The sequence below is a fragment of the Haliotis rufescens genome, unplaced genomic scaffold (assembly GCF_023055435.1).
Source record: "Haliotis rufescens isolate VD_foot unplaced genomic scaffold, xgHalRufe1.0.p SCAF_40, whole genome shotgun sequence".
NCBI classification, from domain to species: domain Eukaryota; kingdom Metazoa; phylum Mollusca; class Gastropoda; order Lepetellida; family Haliotidae; genus Haliotis; species Haliotis rufescens.
In genome coordinates this window covers 1283191-1300111 of record NW_025964113.1, presented here as the reverse complement: position 1 = coordinate 1300111, position 16921 = coordinate 1283191, and the positions used below count along the sequence as shown (strand labels likewise).

General features: G+C 40.9%; 1 protein-coding gene across 1 annotated transcript in view; it reads right to left on the bottom strand.

Annotated features, from left to right (window-relative positions):
* Nucleotides 1–16888, bottom strand: part of LOC124138189 (probable ATP-dependent RNA helicase DDX46) — a 31886-nt gene extending 14998 nt beyond the window's left edge. Inside the window, exons 1-11 of the mRNA XM_046504732.2 lie at nucleotides 16746–16888; nucleotides 12482–12700; nucleotides 11439–11559; nucleotides 9905–10129; nucleotides 8773–8838; nucleotides 8180–8317; nucleotides 7723–7788; nucleotides 6879–6975; nucleotides 5193–5313; nucleotides 3583–3758; nucleotides 1299–1499 (exon numbers count right to left, since the gene is read on the bottom strand). Of these exons, the coding sequence (XP_046360688.1) occupies nucleotides 1299–1499; nucleotides 3583–3758; nucleotides 5193–5313; nucleotides 6879–6975; nucleotides 7723–7788; nucleotides 8180–8317; nucleotides 8773–8838; nucleotides 9905–10129; nucleotides 11439–11559; nucleotides 12482–12700; nucleotides 16746–16762 (1447 nt within the window). The 5' untranslated portion in view covers nucleotides 16763–16888. The remainder of the gene's footprint in view (nucleotides 1–1298; nucleotides 1500–3582; nucleotides 3759–5192; nucleotides 5314–6878; nucleotides 6976–7722; nucleotides 7789–8179; nucleotides 8318–8772; nucleotides 8839–9904; nucleotides 10130–11438; nucleotides 11560–12481; nucleotides 12701–16745) is intronic.
* Between the last annotated feature and the right edge of the window lie 33 nt (nucleotides 16889–16921).

The following is a 16921-nucleotide window of genomic DNA, read 5'->3' as shown; positions in this document are numbered from 1 at the left end:
TTGACGTCCATATATCCTGTGTCTCTAATGCCTATCAAAGACATTAACATCTCTGTAGCAGACATTTAAGAAAACATAATCTCCAATCAGACTCTCTGCAAACTGCATTGCCAATCAAAATGGCTGACATTTTTCGTAAACCCCTGGTGTCGTCGCTGATTTTCAGTGATTCATTCATAAAACTTTCACCGTTATTTTGCCTTTAATGCCCAGGGAATCTGGTTCAGCAGATAATAAGGATGGGTTATTCTCGGCATTGACATTTTATATTTATAGAAACTATGACCTGCCTAAGCATTAGGGCTGGGATGGGTAACTCGGGTACTCGGGTCGGGTGGGTCCTGAGTAGGACCCGGGTACCCACAGTACTACCGGACCCGTTGTTAGTCACGTGATATATTGTTTAATGACAAAAATTATATAGGACTCAATGTGGTTACACTACAAGTGAATGATGTTCGCATTTCTTTCTGACTATGCACCTATTCCTTCTGATTTTATATACTTGAATAAAGATAAAACCTCAGTAAACTTCAGTGTATGCCTGACCTGATCGTTTTATACGTGTATGTAAATAGTTTTTGCCAGGGCTGTGGTCAAACTATTCCCAATCAGACACTATGTACCCAACTCTCGAGACCTACAGCGGGTACCCAGGTAGGGTTGGGTAATACGGGGGTGGGTACCCGGCTAGTAAATTTGGACTCATCCCAGTCCTAACTAATGACATATTAATCTGATCACAGTGCATGACAAGTGGGTAGTTTATTACCTAGTTTCAAGTGACAGTGACTCAATTAGATTCTACAATTACTCAATACCAAATTAAATACCAAACACATTTACCTACTACCTTAAAATACCTATTTGTTTAAATAAGCCTTAAAACATTTCATTTATGATTGGGAGCACAATCAATCCGCGAATCATTGTGTGTATACCGAACAATTTGTTTTTAGGAATTAAGAGATTCACAAACATAACCAATAATGACAAAAATTATTTCAATTCCACAAAACGAAATTGGTTGAAAACATGCCTATCCTGTCGCATCATTATGTTCACTTTGGAGCGCATAAACCTGACAGCTATGAGAAAATCAAGCTCATGATCAAACAAATTTAAAACAATGACGTGACATGTAAACAATGACATGTCATAAAAAATGTCAGTTTTATATTTTAAATCTATACATATACATAAACACGGTAAATGCACACAATCAGAGGATGAGAACAGACCTACATAAGCACATGCCGCGCTGAAAAACAAAGCTACCTTATTACTAATATACCCACCATTATTGGCAGCCAACATGTCAATCATTCTCCCTGGTGTGCAAACGATCATCTCGCAGCCTCTTTTCAACTCCGCGATCTGTTCCGATATTCCCGTTCCGCCATACACGCACACGCACCTCAGTCCCATGGTTCTGGAGAATTTCTTACATTCCGATGAGATCTGTAGTGCCAGCTCACGGGTGGGCGTCATCACCACAGCTGTGTCATACAAAACAATCACTGTGTAGCAAGGGTGTTTTCAGGAATTATATCAGTGAAATGTCAAACGTCTAACTAGGATTATGAATGAATATACACATGTATTATCATGGCTTGAACTAATACCTCAAAGAATGCAATATTACCAATACCATGCAGAGTTCTAGATGAGCTGCGTATTAGAGTAAAATATGCATTAAATGAACTGATATACACAGACAAATCAAATCCCCAGCACATCAAATACACAACAAAAACAATCAATAAATTAAACAAGTGCATACATTACAACTGTTAGATAAAAAGATTGCGTATATATAGATAGATAGATATATATCTTAATATTTCTTAAAAAGTCACTGATTGGTGCTTCTAAAAATAGCATCCAACTAGAAAGTGTTTTTACTCGTAAAAACATATGTCTCCCCCCACTCCCCTAACCCCCATTCATTCGTTTACTTCACGTTAAACCCCATCTCTTCATTCCCACCCTCCATTACTAAATAACAGAGACAAAAATAGAATTCCTAGAAATTTCAAACAACTAATGGGCACCACTTCAGTGCTGGGTTAATGTGTATACAAAGTTTCGCGAAAAAATATTAAACGGTTTCCGAGTTATGGTCCGGAAACCAAGCTTTCCCCCATTCAGAGTCTATGTTCAACTTATCTCCATGGAAACGAGAAAAAATAAAAATGTCAAAAATCTCTAAATAGCAAAAGGCACCACTTCAGTGCTGGGTTAATGTGTATACAAAGTTTCGCGAAAAAATATTAAACGGTTTCCGAGTTATGGTCCGGAAACCAAGCTTACCCCCATTCAGAGTCTATGTTCAAGTTATCTCCATGGAAACGAGAAGAAATAAAAATGTCAAAAATCTCTAAATAGCAAAAGGCACCACTTCAGTGCTGGGTTGATGTGTATACAAAGTTTCGCGAAAAAATATTAAACGGTTTCCGAGTTATGGTCCGGAAACAAAGCTTACCCCCATTCAGAGTCTATGTTCAACTTATCTCCATGGAAACGAGAAAAAATCAAAACGTCAAAAATCTCTAAATAGCAAAAGGCACCACTTCAGTGCTGGGTTAATGTGTATACAAAGTTTCGCGAAAAAATATTAAACAGTTTCTGAGTTATGGTCAGGAAACAAAGCTTATCCCCATTCAGAGTCTATGTTCAACTTATCTCCATGGAAACGAGAAAAAATAAAAATGTCAAAAATCTCTAAATAGCAAAAGGCACCACTTCAGTGCTGGGTTAATGTGAATACAAAGCTTCGCGAAAAAATATTAAACGGTTTCCGAGTTATGGTCCGGAAACCAAGCTTACCCCCATTCAGAGTCTATGTTCAAGTTATCTCCATAGAAACGAGAAAAAATAAAAATGTCAAAAATCTCTAAATAGCAAAAGGCACCACTTCAGTGCTGGGTTAATGTGTATACAAAGTTTCGCTAAAAAATATTAAACGGTTTCTGAGTTATGGTCCGGAAACGGTGGGAACGCCGTCGCCGACGGGAACCGTGCCAAAAACAATATGTCTCCCTCCATTCTGGGGGAGACATAATAACCAAAAGCTTGTCTAGATCTAGAACTCTGACCCTACATAAAGTGAGTGAGTGAGTATGGTTTTACGCCGCTTTTAGCAATATGCCAGCAATATCAAGGCGGGGCACACCAGAAATTGGCTTCACACATTGTACCCATGTCAGGAATCGAACCTGGGTCTTCGGCGTGACGAGCGGACGCTTTAACCACTAGGCTAGCCGACCGCCCCCCTACATGAAGAAACTAAAAATGCTAAATGGTTATCTAGCCCTTTTACCACTAGGGTGCATTATGGCCCGTGTTCATGAGAGATGTTCTTCTTCGGAACAAGCCTGCACGTGCTATGTGCTGAGGTTGGACGATTTGATTCAGACGTGAAGGAAGCAGGTCCTAATTCTTGGTTTTGCATTGTCACGTAAAGCGTAAAGCATTTGTTGAAAGTCTACATCGCACTTAACCTATACAAACACCATCTTTCAACAGATATCCGCAAGACTGTTGATAAATCGTTGCTCTAGAATCACCATGACAACTTACCTATGGGACCATCTTCGTCTTCTAGTTCTGCTTGATCCAGCACATGTCTGAACATTGGGAGGAGGAAGGCGAGGGTTTTACCGCTGCCAGTCTTGGCAATACCTATGAGATCCCGACCTGACATCACAGCTGGGATTGCCTGGGCCTGAATAGGTGTTGGCCTCTCATATAGATGTCTGCAAACACAAATTGAACTGGAATGATGTTTGCATTACGAGTATAAACAGCAGCAGTCCAATCCCAAACCTTTCTTGAATGCCCCAAATCATCTTCACCAGAAGCATGTAGCCTGCAACCTCGGGGTATCGCGGTACTTGTCATGTACGCTAAACGGAACAAAATGCACTCACTAACCTTTATGTTTATTCGTGTTCTCTGTATCAGATATCATTCATGTTATCAAACAATGCATATTTTACTGATAAAAGTTCATTATTTACATTAGTAGCTCCGAGTAAAACCCGGGCCTCGCGATCTGTTTGACAAGGGAGAGAACTCCATCGTATCGCGGTACAGAGAAAAGTTGTGTATGGAGGTCCGAATTGGACAAAAAGAGGACATAATTCTACCAACCACTTGGTATGATCATGCCAGACATCAGTGATTTGTCCAGACAAGTGCAAAGACAGCACAAGTAAAATTCTAAATGTGTTATCAGCAATAGGTATTCAATGCATATTTACCGAAAAGTAAGAGAAAAATATTTTTATAAGTCAACATCAAAATATCAGAAATGATATTTTAAGATCGTTTAAAAAAAATTGGATGACAATAATTTGTCACAAAATGTTAAAATGTTAAAAGTCAACAATAAATATATAAAAAGCACTCCTAGTATGCCCAAAGTATGTATTTATCTTTTGGTTACTAGTGAAGAAAGTATTTCTAAGTTTGGCATTATGGCCCTTATGATCTCCCAATAGTTTCTGGGCACAGAGCGGGAAAAATTGTGCGGACTACGTAACTTCCGTTACCTCATTAGTCGCCATGAATATGCAGATGATCTAGTTCAGGTCGATAGAGAAAGTTTACTTGGGGAACTGCGGGTTATATCGTTGGCCATTGATAGATCGGGGTAAGGCAATATTACAACAGATGCCAGAAATATGTATCAACGGATTAATAACTCTTTACTTACAGCAGACGGAACATTCCGAGGACATTAAAATTGTTTACGAAGTCAGCAGTTCCTGGTTACTGATTTGCATTAATAGACAGCCGCTAAGAGGCGTGTCCCGCGTGAACCACCGGAAATCACAAATGCCGCGATACGATGAATGCCGCGGTACCATGGGGTCCGAGTATACCCTTCAACTTTAACCCAGACAGGTTGTTAAACGCTGCACTCAGCAATATTCCAGCTATATGACGGCAGTCTGTGAATAATCAAGTCATGAGCATCAATCTATGGACTCCGAGCCCACCAGTCCTTGTTTTAGCCCCTTAATGCCGAGCACCAGACAGGATAACAACAAGTACCATCTTTTAACACCTTTTGGTATGATGCGGCGAGGGATCGAACCCCCGACCTTCCTCTCTGCAGATAAACGCTCTACCACTGGACCATGGGGGCGGTCTCCTAAAGCTGACCTTCACCTGAGCATACTTACTTCTTGAGGACATCCATGATCTTCTTGCTGACTCCACACTGAGCCCAGCTTCGAACAGGTTTGGGGCAGTTCTTGCCTCTCACCTTGATCCCCTCCATGTCTTCTCGCATCTGATCAACCTCTGTCAATTTAAAACATCAGTCACAATCAAGTTGTGTGAAGACTAACTGAAAGAGGATGACGTTTCCTGGGCCTCATTCCACAAAGTGATCTCTGTTGTAACCACAGGGGTATAATCAACAATATAGGGTAAAAAAGTGTTAAATATACTATAAAAAGACATGTCATCTTTTACTTTGATTTACTTTGATTCTATGGTACTTTTCACAACCAATGAATGTACATATATCTTCCTTAGTTCTCCAGCTTTCATTCAAGTGAGTGAGTGAGTGAGTTTGGTTTTACGCCGCTTTTAGCAATAATCCAGCAATATCACGGCGGGGGACACCAGAAATGGGCTTCACACATTGTACCCATGTCGGGAATCGAACCTGAGTCTTCGGCGTGACAAGCGAATGCTTTAACCACTAGGCTACCCGACAGCCCCGCTTTCATTCAAGAACCACAGCAATGTCCCAGGTCTAGTATTTCTCAAGACTTTAAACATCAATGTTACTCCTCATTTGGTGGACCAGGGCCCATCCACAAAGTGATTTTAGAGCTACAATTGTTGGAAGTCTATACTAAAATATGGGCGTTGCGATTGTCTAAGCACTTAAATTGCTTTGTGTAACAGGGCCCTAGATCTAATGGAACATCAGCCCAAGGTCTTCTGCTATCACTGCCCATATTCTTTGCAACATCCATACATAATACACCTCATGCTAAACCAAGACATGCAAGCATGGATTCCAAACCAATCAAAACAATATTAGATGTGGGAGTATGAGTGTAGTGCTACGATGGCTTTGTGGAGCAAGGATGTCATTCTAAGTAATCTTAGCACTGTTGCAACTTGGCTTACGTGGGGATTCTGGGTTAATATAAGTCCTCAGCAGCTGCTGGTTATACAAATGGACTACCGTCTTGTTTTTTTGGTTTATTGTTTAACACCGCACTCAGCAATATTCCAGCTATATGACAGCGGTCAGTAAATAATCGACTGTGGACTAGACAATCCAGTGATTAACATCAAGAGGATTGTTCCACGCAATTGGGATACCAAGTCTGACCACCCGAACCCGCTAGTCGCCTCTTACGACAAGCATAGTCGCCTTTTGTGGGATCAGTGGATCAGGTGGTCAGGCTTCTGGTTAGAATAGGTCTTCAGCAACCCATGCTTGCCGACTTGCCGACTATGTTTGATGTAAGAGGCGACTAACAGGATCGGGTGGTCAGGCTTGCTGACTTGGTTGATGAATGTCATCGTATCCCAATTGCATGGATCGATGCTCATGATGTCAATCACTGGATTGTCTGGTCGCGACTTGATTATTTACAGACCGCTGCCATATAGCTTAAGTATTGCTGTGTGCAGTGTTAAACAACAAACAAAACCAACTTGGGTCCTTGTGCTTCATCATAACCCAACAGACCCAGATGGAGGGGGATGCTGCTCATAGTATCTGGTCCAGACAATTATACAACTGGAATATTGCTGAAAGCGGTGTATAGAACAAACACATGTTATGGCTTAACTCCTGATGGTATAATTACCCGAGACCACTCAATGAATCATGCACTTACCCTCTTGGGTCAGCTTGGCGATCTCTGGCACTTCCACGTAGAAGTTCTTCCTGTAGGAAGGATAGTAAATACGGGCATGATCCACAACTGTTAGCTCCTGCAAAAATGAACACACAAAGTGTTAATACTGCAATCAACCTGATTGGTATGATAATTATCCAGCATCATATCTCCATCCTATTATTATAAATACCCTGGTCAAGCTTCGTTGTGCATGTGTTGAGTCCAGTTTATATGACACACTGGTAAAATAGATGTCCAATCATAATGCATTCATGTCTCTTTGAAACAAGCAGGACTTGGCTGTGCGCATCCATTTGAGTGAGAAGGTGAGTGAGTTGGGTTTAACGCCGCTTTTAACAGTATTCCAGTTATATCACGGCGTGTCAGCTTCATATGGGAGGAAAGCCCGAAGTGATGCAGGTCTTAGACGTTTACCACTTCGGTGAAACCCACGAGCACGGGTATGGTGCTGACAAAGCTAGAAACATAATTGGGGCAAACCGGGATTCGAACCCACAATCATAGGTTTCTGGCGTGTCCAAGGAGTGCAACTCTGCACAGCGACCTGCGGCGCCTTAGACGACTGGACCACCGTGCCCCCCGCATCCGTTTGAAGACTTGGAACCCCTGATGGCTTCACTCCCCCTTCTTGCTTCTCAGGAAAACACCCTTTCCATTTTAAACTCAAGATAGAGATATTATTTTACTGATATGCAAGATGTAGCTGGTGACATCCAAAACAAAGCTTTAGTTGCAAATTGGTCCATTGCATATAAGATAATGTAATGGCAAAATAATAACCCAAATGATCAAGTATGTGGATAAGAATGATCAGCCTTACCTTTCTCTTCCTGGCCATGTTGGACATGGTTGTGTCCAGATCTTCCTCTTCTTCTTCTGATGAATACTGCAAGAATCAAATATTGCATCAATCAGAAATCAACACAAAATCCAAATATTGAATCAAACTTCGCACTGCACCCCTCCTGTTGGAATAGAAAGTGTTCACCAAGTTTGAAAATAATCTATGCAGTAGTTTTCAAGTTATAGGTTGCACAGAAAAATGTCTTTGGAAGGATTCATGGATGGAAGGCTGGAAGGTCGGACGGATGGAATTCCTTGGTATAACTTGGTATAAAAATCTTAAATAAATTATTGAAAAAGATATAAGCCAGAAATACACTGAACAAAATTGCAAATGTCATTGTCTGCATTTATTACACACCACTCTATACAGCAGTACTTTCTGAAAAATGTGCACATGATACACAAGAAAAAACAGTGAAGTCTTCCATTACCTCCATGGCATCAATGTTACTCTCCATCACTTCCCCCTTCTCCTTGCTGGTGTCGTCCTTCTTCTTGGCCACCGCTGTGATGAACGTCACCTTGCCACTCACAGCTGCTGCTGGGGCGCTGTTACCATTAGCACCTTTCTGAATAATACAGATCCAAATTAGACTTCACAGTTACCTCCCATAGGCTGTTACCATCAGCCCTTTTCTGTATACAGATTCCAATTGGCCTTCAGAGTTACCTCCCCTAGGTTGTTACCATTAACCCCTTTCTGAGTAATACAGATTCCAATTGGCCTTCAGTGTTACCTCCCCTATGCAGTTAACATTAGCAACTTTCTGAATAATACAGATCAAAATCAGCCTTCAGACTTACCTCCCCTATACTGTTAACATTAGCAATGCCATTGAGTAATAAAGATCCCCATAAACTATCAGAACTTCCTCCCCTATGCAGTGACCAGTCACACCAGCTTTTTGGGTAATACAGATCCTGACTAGCTGAGTATTCTCCCCTACGTAGGTACATTCATTCTTCAGCTGGAAGTCTCCCTATGCTTGGACATGTGTACATTCCCACTGCTGTATCACCTCACCTGGTTGTCACTCTTGTCATGTGTCTTGTCCTTGTCACGGGCACACTTGACCTCATCCGTCACTGCCTGAAACCAAAACAGGAATTTATTTTGGGGGTTACTTAAAATATTAACCATGTTAACCAGATGTGTTTGTAAAAGCTTCCAATATTTCAACATAACATGTTCTTCCAGTCTGAAAACATTACTGCCAGACCTTGACCTTAACCAAGACATTTTTCATGCTTGCCATAAGATGTAATTAACAGGATCAGAGTGGTCAAGCTAGCTGACTTCGCTGAAGCACGTCATTGTATCCCAAATACGTAGATTGAGGCTCATGATGTCAATCACTGAATTGTCTGGTCCAGACTCGATTATTTACAGACTGACGTCATATAGCAGGAGTATTGCTGAGTGCGGTGTTAAACAACAAACAAACAAAACAATGTTTCTGAAGATCCCACAATTACTGAAGTCTCAGTACAATTAATAGTGACGCAGTAACTGGCAATGAATGATGCAATATCGTTTTACAATATCCTCAAAGAAATGTCCTTGACCTTTGAACACACATGCCAACTGTGGTAGAATTTGTGAAGAAAGATGTAAACATAAAGTTCCATTCCTGTCAAGGTAGCCATGCCTGAGAAACTAACAATGATACAGCATGTTTTATAAAAAGCCTGAATGTCAATCTTTACCATGTTTACATTTTACTCATTTTGTCCATGTTGACCAACACATTTCCCAAACATCCAACAAGTAAACATCCTTTTCTTACATAGAATAAATATATAAACTTTATAGTTTACATATTAAACAGTCACATTTTTAAATGGTAGACACCTTACATTTTTTCTTAAGAAGTGTAAGGGAATGGTTATTTCAGGGGGTTTGCCATGTGTAATTTAAAAAAGGAAAGACTAGACCAGGAATGGATGGCTGCCTGCTTCAACGTGCAAACATTTACTGATTGAACAATTAATTCACACTTCATTTATATAGTTATTGGAAGTGAAGAAAGCCTATTTTCATATTTCTTACACAGTATGTAGTATATTTGTAAACTAATCTCTGTAGAAAATAGAGCAGAACTGTACCAGTGAATATGTCTTTACTACAGGTCTAAAGTTGGTACGGTTCACCCTACCTGCATGAAGGCATCAAGTGGGTCAACTTCATTTTCATCATCCTTATCATTCTCCTGCACAACTTCATCTTCATCTTCATCATCGTCCTCCAGCGTCCACTTCTTCATGGGGGGAGTGATGTTAATGGGCAACAGTTCCTGTTTCTTTTTGCGCTCTGCTCGCCATTTCTCGATACGTTCTCGTCGCTTCTGCATCTCCACCTCAAGGCGCTTCTGCTCCTCTTCCTAGAAATATGACATGCACTTATATTCAAGGTAACTAAATACTGTCAGGGATTTATTGAGACCCACTCAGAGGCTGATATTCTGAGCAGGTTCAGAGTCTGCAGCAAATTTTGAAAGAAATTCCCAAATTCACACATCCTACCCATGTGGAGAATCAAACCCTGGTCTTCGGCATGACGAGTGAATGCTTTAACCACTAGGCTACCCCCCCGCATGTAGAAGTTTTGGGACATAAACAGACCAATCCAACATAAAGATACCAGGTTAACAGCAGGGGATTAGCAGTACACAGGACCATTTAGTTTTGTTGTCATACGCTGTAGAAGTTTCGACATATAGGTTTGGAGAGGATACCAGTCAAGTGTTCTATTACATTGTTTATTGTGAGCTGTGTTATATGTCACTGTTTCCGTCCATGTGCAGTCAACCGGACATGACAGTATACTCTGATATAGGTTATAGCTAGGATCATATAATCAATCTTATTGTTTACATTTCTTCACAAATGAAGAAAATATAATCTCATCTGACCTGAAAAAACAACAAAGTCAAGCAGGTAACTTTGGTGAACTCATGAGCGGATATAATAACAACAACAACAATAACAACAACAACACAACAACAACAATAATAGTAATAATGGGCTATTAATATTGCGCATATTTCCACACCACTCAGGGGCATACTCAAAGGGCTATTATTACCCCAGTCACTGGATCAGTATGCACTCAACAATTATTCTCAGCTCCCTGGGGAGTATGCAACCCAAGCTGCCTGTTAGGCGCTAGAAGGATAACAACCACACTGCCATCCTACCGGGTATCCATTCACTGCTGGGTGAACAGAGGCACGTTTCAAACAAAGCCACTTGTCCAAGGAGACACCACATGTGTTACATGTTCCTGTTTCAGGCAAAGATTGGATTCCAACCCATGATCAGCACATCCTGGCACATAAGAGACACAAGAGAGCCTTAGATCTCATGAAAACAGGGATCATTTTAAGGTTTTCATGGCAGAGTGAGTGAGTTGAGTTGGGTTTAACGCCGCTTTTAACATTATTCCAGTTATATCACGGCGTGTCAGCTTAATGTTGGAGGAAAGCCCGAAGTGATGCAGGTCTCAGACGTTTACCACTTCGGTGGAACCCATGAGCATAGGTATGGTGCTGACAAACCTAGAAACATAATCAGGGCAAACCAGGATTCGAACCCACAATCATAGTTTTCTGGCGTGTCCAAGGGATGCAACTCGGCACAGCAAATTGCGACGCCTGAGACGACTGGTCCACCCAGTAAATCTGTTTTTACCTTGTTGAGTGGTTCATCTTTAACCCTTAATTCTCCTTCTCTGTGGAGAACCTTTTCAGCACTAGGAGACGGGCTCTTTACTTTCTTCTCAGGGGATCTGGATTTTGACTTCTTCTCTCGTCTATGTGAAACATGTAAACTAATTATCAACATGTTGATGCACCAATAAATGGTGTTTTTTTTGTAATTATTCAGATATTTGCAAAACACAGGGCCAAATACCAACCCCTGCCTGAAATAAGCTGCCCAATGTTAAAGGTAGCCATCATGTCTTACTCCAAGCGCTGCCTAATCCCTGCATAGGGTTTACATTATTGTACTATTTTTAACATCACTGGCTTTCCTGCCTTTTTTCTTTGTTTGTTGTTTAACGCCGCACTCAGCAATATTCTGGCTATGTGACGGCGGTCTGTAAATAATCAAGTCTGGACCAGACAATCCAGTGATTGACATCATGCGCATAGATCTATGCACTTGGGATACGATGACATGCACCAACCAAGTAAGTGAGTCTGACCACCCGATCCCGTTAGTCGCCTCTAAAGACAAGCATGGGTTGCTGAAGACAAACTCTAACCCGGAATTTTCACTGTATCTACCCATAAGTCTGTGCATTGATTCAATCAAGATATTGCAGTAGGTGGTGTCAGGTGCAAAGAGGAATTTATGATGTTGATGGGAATTCCATTGTGACATATTTAAGTTAATTTAGGTCTTCCACCTTTTGGGCATTTCTCAGTGGCTACATTTTCAGGTAACTTCTTGATCAGTCAAAATTTGGATGAGTAGACTAATCAGGGGAGAGACAAGAAAATCAAGTTTTAATCCAATGAGTATGGTTTTACATCACTCTGAGCAATATTCCTGCAATATCACAGAGGAGGGCACCATCATGGGCCTTACACATTGTACCCATATGGGGAATCGAACCAGGGTTTTTGCATAACAAGCAAAAACTTTACCCATTAGGCTACCCCACCGTCCCTTTAATTTTATGAATACCTCTGATCAAATCAATGACCATCATATCAAAAAAGACTTACTTCCTATCCTTTTCTTTTGAACGGGATCGTTTTCTCCTGTCTCTCTTTGTGTCACGATCCCTCGACCTGCTTCTTGATCTCTTACGTTCTCTGTCTCGCGATCGTGAGCGTCTTAATCGCTCCCTTTCCCTAGACCGTATAGGGGTGCGGGACCTACTTCTTTTTCTTCTGCTGCGCTCACGGGATAAACTCCTCGATCGGGACCTCCGTCTATAGGATCTGGTGGAAGGAAGAAAAACATAAATTTTGATCCACGATGCACTTGATCATTGTTGATATCAGTCCATATCAAATGGTACAACATGTTACACTTCCTGTCTGTTATGAAAGATAAAACTCCAGCTTGTAAGGTTTTCACCTTACTAAAAATGGCCAAACACATTAATCATGCATGATTCTAAGACACACAAAATTATGTTTTTCTCCTGTGTCAGACCATACATAAATAGGGTAGGCAGGTCAGGTTTGTATTTGTCCTTGGAAAAAGGTAATTTGCAGTGTAGCAGTAGAAACCTGCTTCCAAATGAAGACAAGACTGGCTCATCCACAGTGAAGTGCAACAAGTGTATGCCTGTGGTATAAAATGTGGACAATACTGAATCAGTGATGAAATCAGTGGTGCAACTAGAGAAAATAATATCCAGGTTGGAGGCTTCCTGTTGGAACAGGAAACTGGAAACACACATTTCTTTTCAGCAACAATTCAGTTTGCCCAGCTTTTATAGCATTAATTTGCTTAATCTGCTGGCTGTGCCTCTTTGATCCTTAGGGTTAGTAGGGTTAGGGTAGGTTACCCCCAACACTATCCTTAGCCCAAGGATCCCCTTTCCGATCAGGCACCCATTTACAATCATGAGGATTACGTACCCCTTTCAATCAAACACCCCTTTACAATCCTTAGGGTTCAGCACCATGTGCCAACATGGCCAATGAAACACCCCTTTAAGCTCTGTTTGGTAAACAAGCTCTAATCATTTGGGATAGTTCCTGTGGTCCCATGGTAAAGTTTGGGCTGATCAGGTTAGCATAACTTAGCTTCAGACTGGCAATGTGAGTTTGATCCTCCACGCGGCGCTAACTGATCTTAGAAAAAGTGCACTACTCACAATTTGTCTTTGGCCTAACTCATAAAACAAGAGTCATCAGAAGTTAACAAATCCCCCATCCCCCACAATAGCAAAAGGCACCACTACAGCTCCGGGTTAATACTGTTATGACATCACACAGCGGTACTTTTGATGTACACACACTGCCACGCCTTGCTGACAAAAATGTTCCGAATTGCTGCATTACACGTAAGTACAGAAAAACCAAATGTCCAACACTGAGATAAATAGCCCTAGATCACTAATACAAAATTTCATATTTACAAAACATCAAATAAAATATATACCGTAAGCACCACCCTTCTCATCTCTTGTCGTCTGCTTGTCTAGATCTCAATAAACATAAGTCATGTGACTTGAGGTGCTGCTGTCTGTTAAAATTATAAATCTATGGAAACATTTTTGGGCCATCTCGTATAGCTTTTTTTCATATTCATCATGTTCATAGGGTTCACCGACGCCTTCACGACAGGGATACAAAAGTTATTCGCTTACAGCTTTGACTAATGCTTACTTAGAAGTCAAAAACAATAAAGTTGCAGTTCATAAAGCGGCATTAAACTTCTCTGTACCCGACTAAACACTGAGAGACAGGATAAAAGGCAAGATTGATGTTGACACTGTCAAGTCAGGTGCGACTCCAATTTTTGATGCAGAGCAAGAAACTAGACTTGTTGACCATGTAACATACATGGCATCCATCGGATACGGATATACCAGGAAAGAGGTTATCCAATTAGGGTCTAACTTTGCTTGTCAGTTAGGAAAACGTGACCTGCCCCATCCATTATCTGTCAAGTGGCTATATGGTCTGTTGGAGCGATGGCCAGAGTTGAAAGTTAGAAGTGCCAAGTCTCTCACGGAACTTCGTGCCAAAGCTAGTTCAGAGGAATGCATCAACAGATATTTTGATGAACTTGCCATGATTATGGACAAATACGGTTTCCAATCAAGACCAGAAGCAATTTATAACGTAGATGAGAAAGGAATCAACCAGTCCCATGTCACACCGAAAATTGTTGGCTCAAGAAAGTCCGTGGCCTATGAGATTTCTTCAGAGAGATCGTCTGTCGTCACACTTTTGGGATGTGGGCACATTTATTCCACCTTTCTTTGTATTTGCGGGTGCTAGAATGCGCAGTGAATTACTTGAAGGCTGTACAGCGGGAAGTCACAGAACTGTTTCTGAATGGGGATGGTCAAATGGTGTTATATTCCAAGATAACTTGGACAGGCATTTCCTTCGATATGCATCTCCGGCAACGCCGAATAGACCTTTGCTTCTTCTGTACGATGGCCACAAATCGCACATTTCTCCATCTCTGATAGACTGGGCAAAAGATCACAATATTGTGTTGTTTGTCCTCCCGGCTCACACAAGTCATATTTTGCAGCCAATGGACGTGGGATGTTTTGGCCCGTTTACAAAGATTTACAATTCCGAATGTCACAAACTGTTGAAGTCTGATGGTACCACAGTCAACAGATATAACATCGCCTCCATAGCCTGCAGGGCATATTCTGCTGTTTTAACGCCTGGTCACTTGCAGTCGGCATTCAGAAAGTCTCTTTTCAACAGATATGATTGATAAATCTGCATTCCAACCAGCTGCTTTTATCACCGCATCACACGATGAAGACAAGTCGTAGCAAGTACCAGCTACTGATGACGTACACAGCCCGCATTCCAACCCAAACGTTGAGAAGGAAATTCTCGTCACTAACTTTGACCAAACCCAATTCTTTGTTGACCAGCTTCCCGTCATTCAGAAGAAGCAAAGAAAACCACGCAGATCTATCCACAAGATTGTTAGCGGCAAAGCCATAACTGAACCAGAGATGGAAATTCAAGTCAAAAACTATGTTAAGAGTTCAACTTCTAAACAGCCAGTACCAACCAAGAAACGACAAGCAAAGTCACATACATCAGCTGAACAATCTCAAAAGAAACATAAAAGTACCACCAAGCCAGCAGCGGGACCATCCGGTGCGATTCATCTACTATACAGCAGTGACAGTGAGGATTCGCCAATATCCGATGACGAAACATGTTGCGTGTGTCATCACTTTCAGCCCGCTGAACTGGCCCGATGCACATCACTGTTTTTTGTACAGTGGGGGCAGTGCATGTATCATGACTGTAACCACTGGGTGCACTTACAGTATTGTTGTCCAGTGCGCGTGCTTCGGACTCATGACATGTTTTATTGCTCTTGCCATGGTCTGCCATGCAAACCATCGGAAGAGTAGGGATTGAAAGAGCTAGGACACAAACCTACCTGTAAATAGTGTACATAACTTTATTGACAAGATTCATTTTGGAGTTGTGTGTGGAATAACTATGCTCTTCAACTGTTATCAGCCGACACAGAAATGCTGGTAGGTATTGATTCGAATTCATAAAAAAAATATTACACTGTAACGGTACTGGGCTTTCGTACATAGCGATACAATAATCTACTACGTAATCCACGAATCAAGGTGACGTCAAATTCTGTGGGCACATGAATGGCTGATGAATGCAAATGGCTTTGGTAAACAAACTTTTCAGTCACGAGTGGAATCTTCGTCATTTTCTTATAGTTTGATAGATGAATTAAATGATAAGTGAGTATACAAAACAAAATCGGACATTTAAACCAAGAATTTGCTTGAACATGGTGAACTTTCCTTATATCCACGAATCAAGGTTACGCGAGGGTAATTAACTACTTAAATGGATATAAACATTGTACAATTTCTTTAAAACATCTTTCGGATGTAAGTAATATTTTTAGTAAACCTAGAAAAACCTATCAATATTTCTGATTGTATCTACATGATTTACCTAACAAACAATTTGTCACATTTAGACAGTAAACCTATATTGGTAAATTAATCAATGACTTGGTTGACGTGTACAAAAAAGTATGTTTTTTGTTTTTTAGCGGATTAACAGGTCTTGTCATTCCCTAATTTGGAGATTTTGTGCCTGTTGGAGGAATTTCACAGCAGGCAAGAATAAAACAACATACAATTGAATTAAAGGGAACACAATCAGGAAACAATACTTTAAAATATCCCGAATTTATGGGACACGAAGCAGGTGCTCGTTTTTGACAAAACATTGCCGATCGAATGCTTTCCATTCAAGTTATCAACAATATCAAATCACCTACCTGCTATCTCTAGGCATTTTTATCTTCCAAGCCCTGTCTACAATATGGGTAAGACCAAGAATTTCTTTTTTCAAAGACAGTTGTATTTCATCCCAACTTGGACGTTGGGTAAACGCCGGTTATAATGAACCGGCTTCCGGTGTGTCGCTCAATTGTTAGTGCTTAATACACATTTT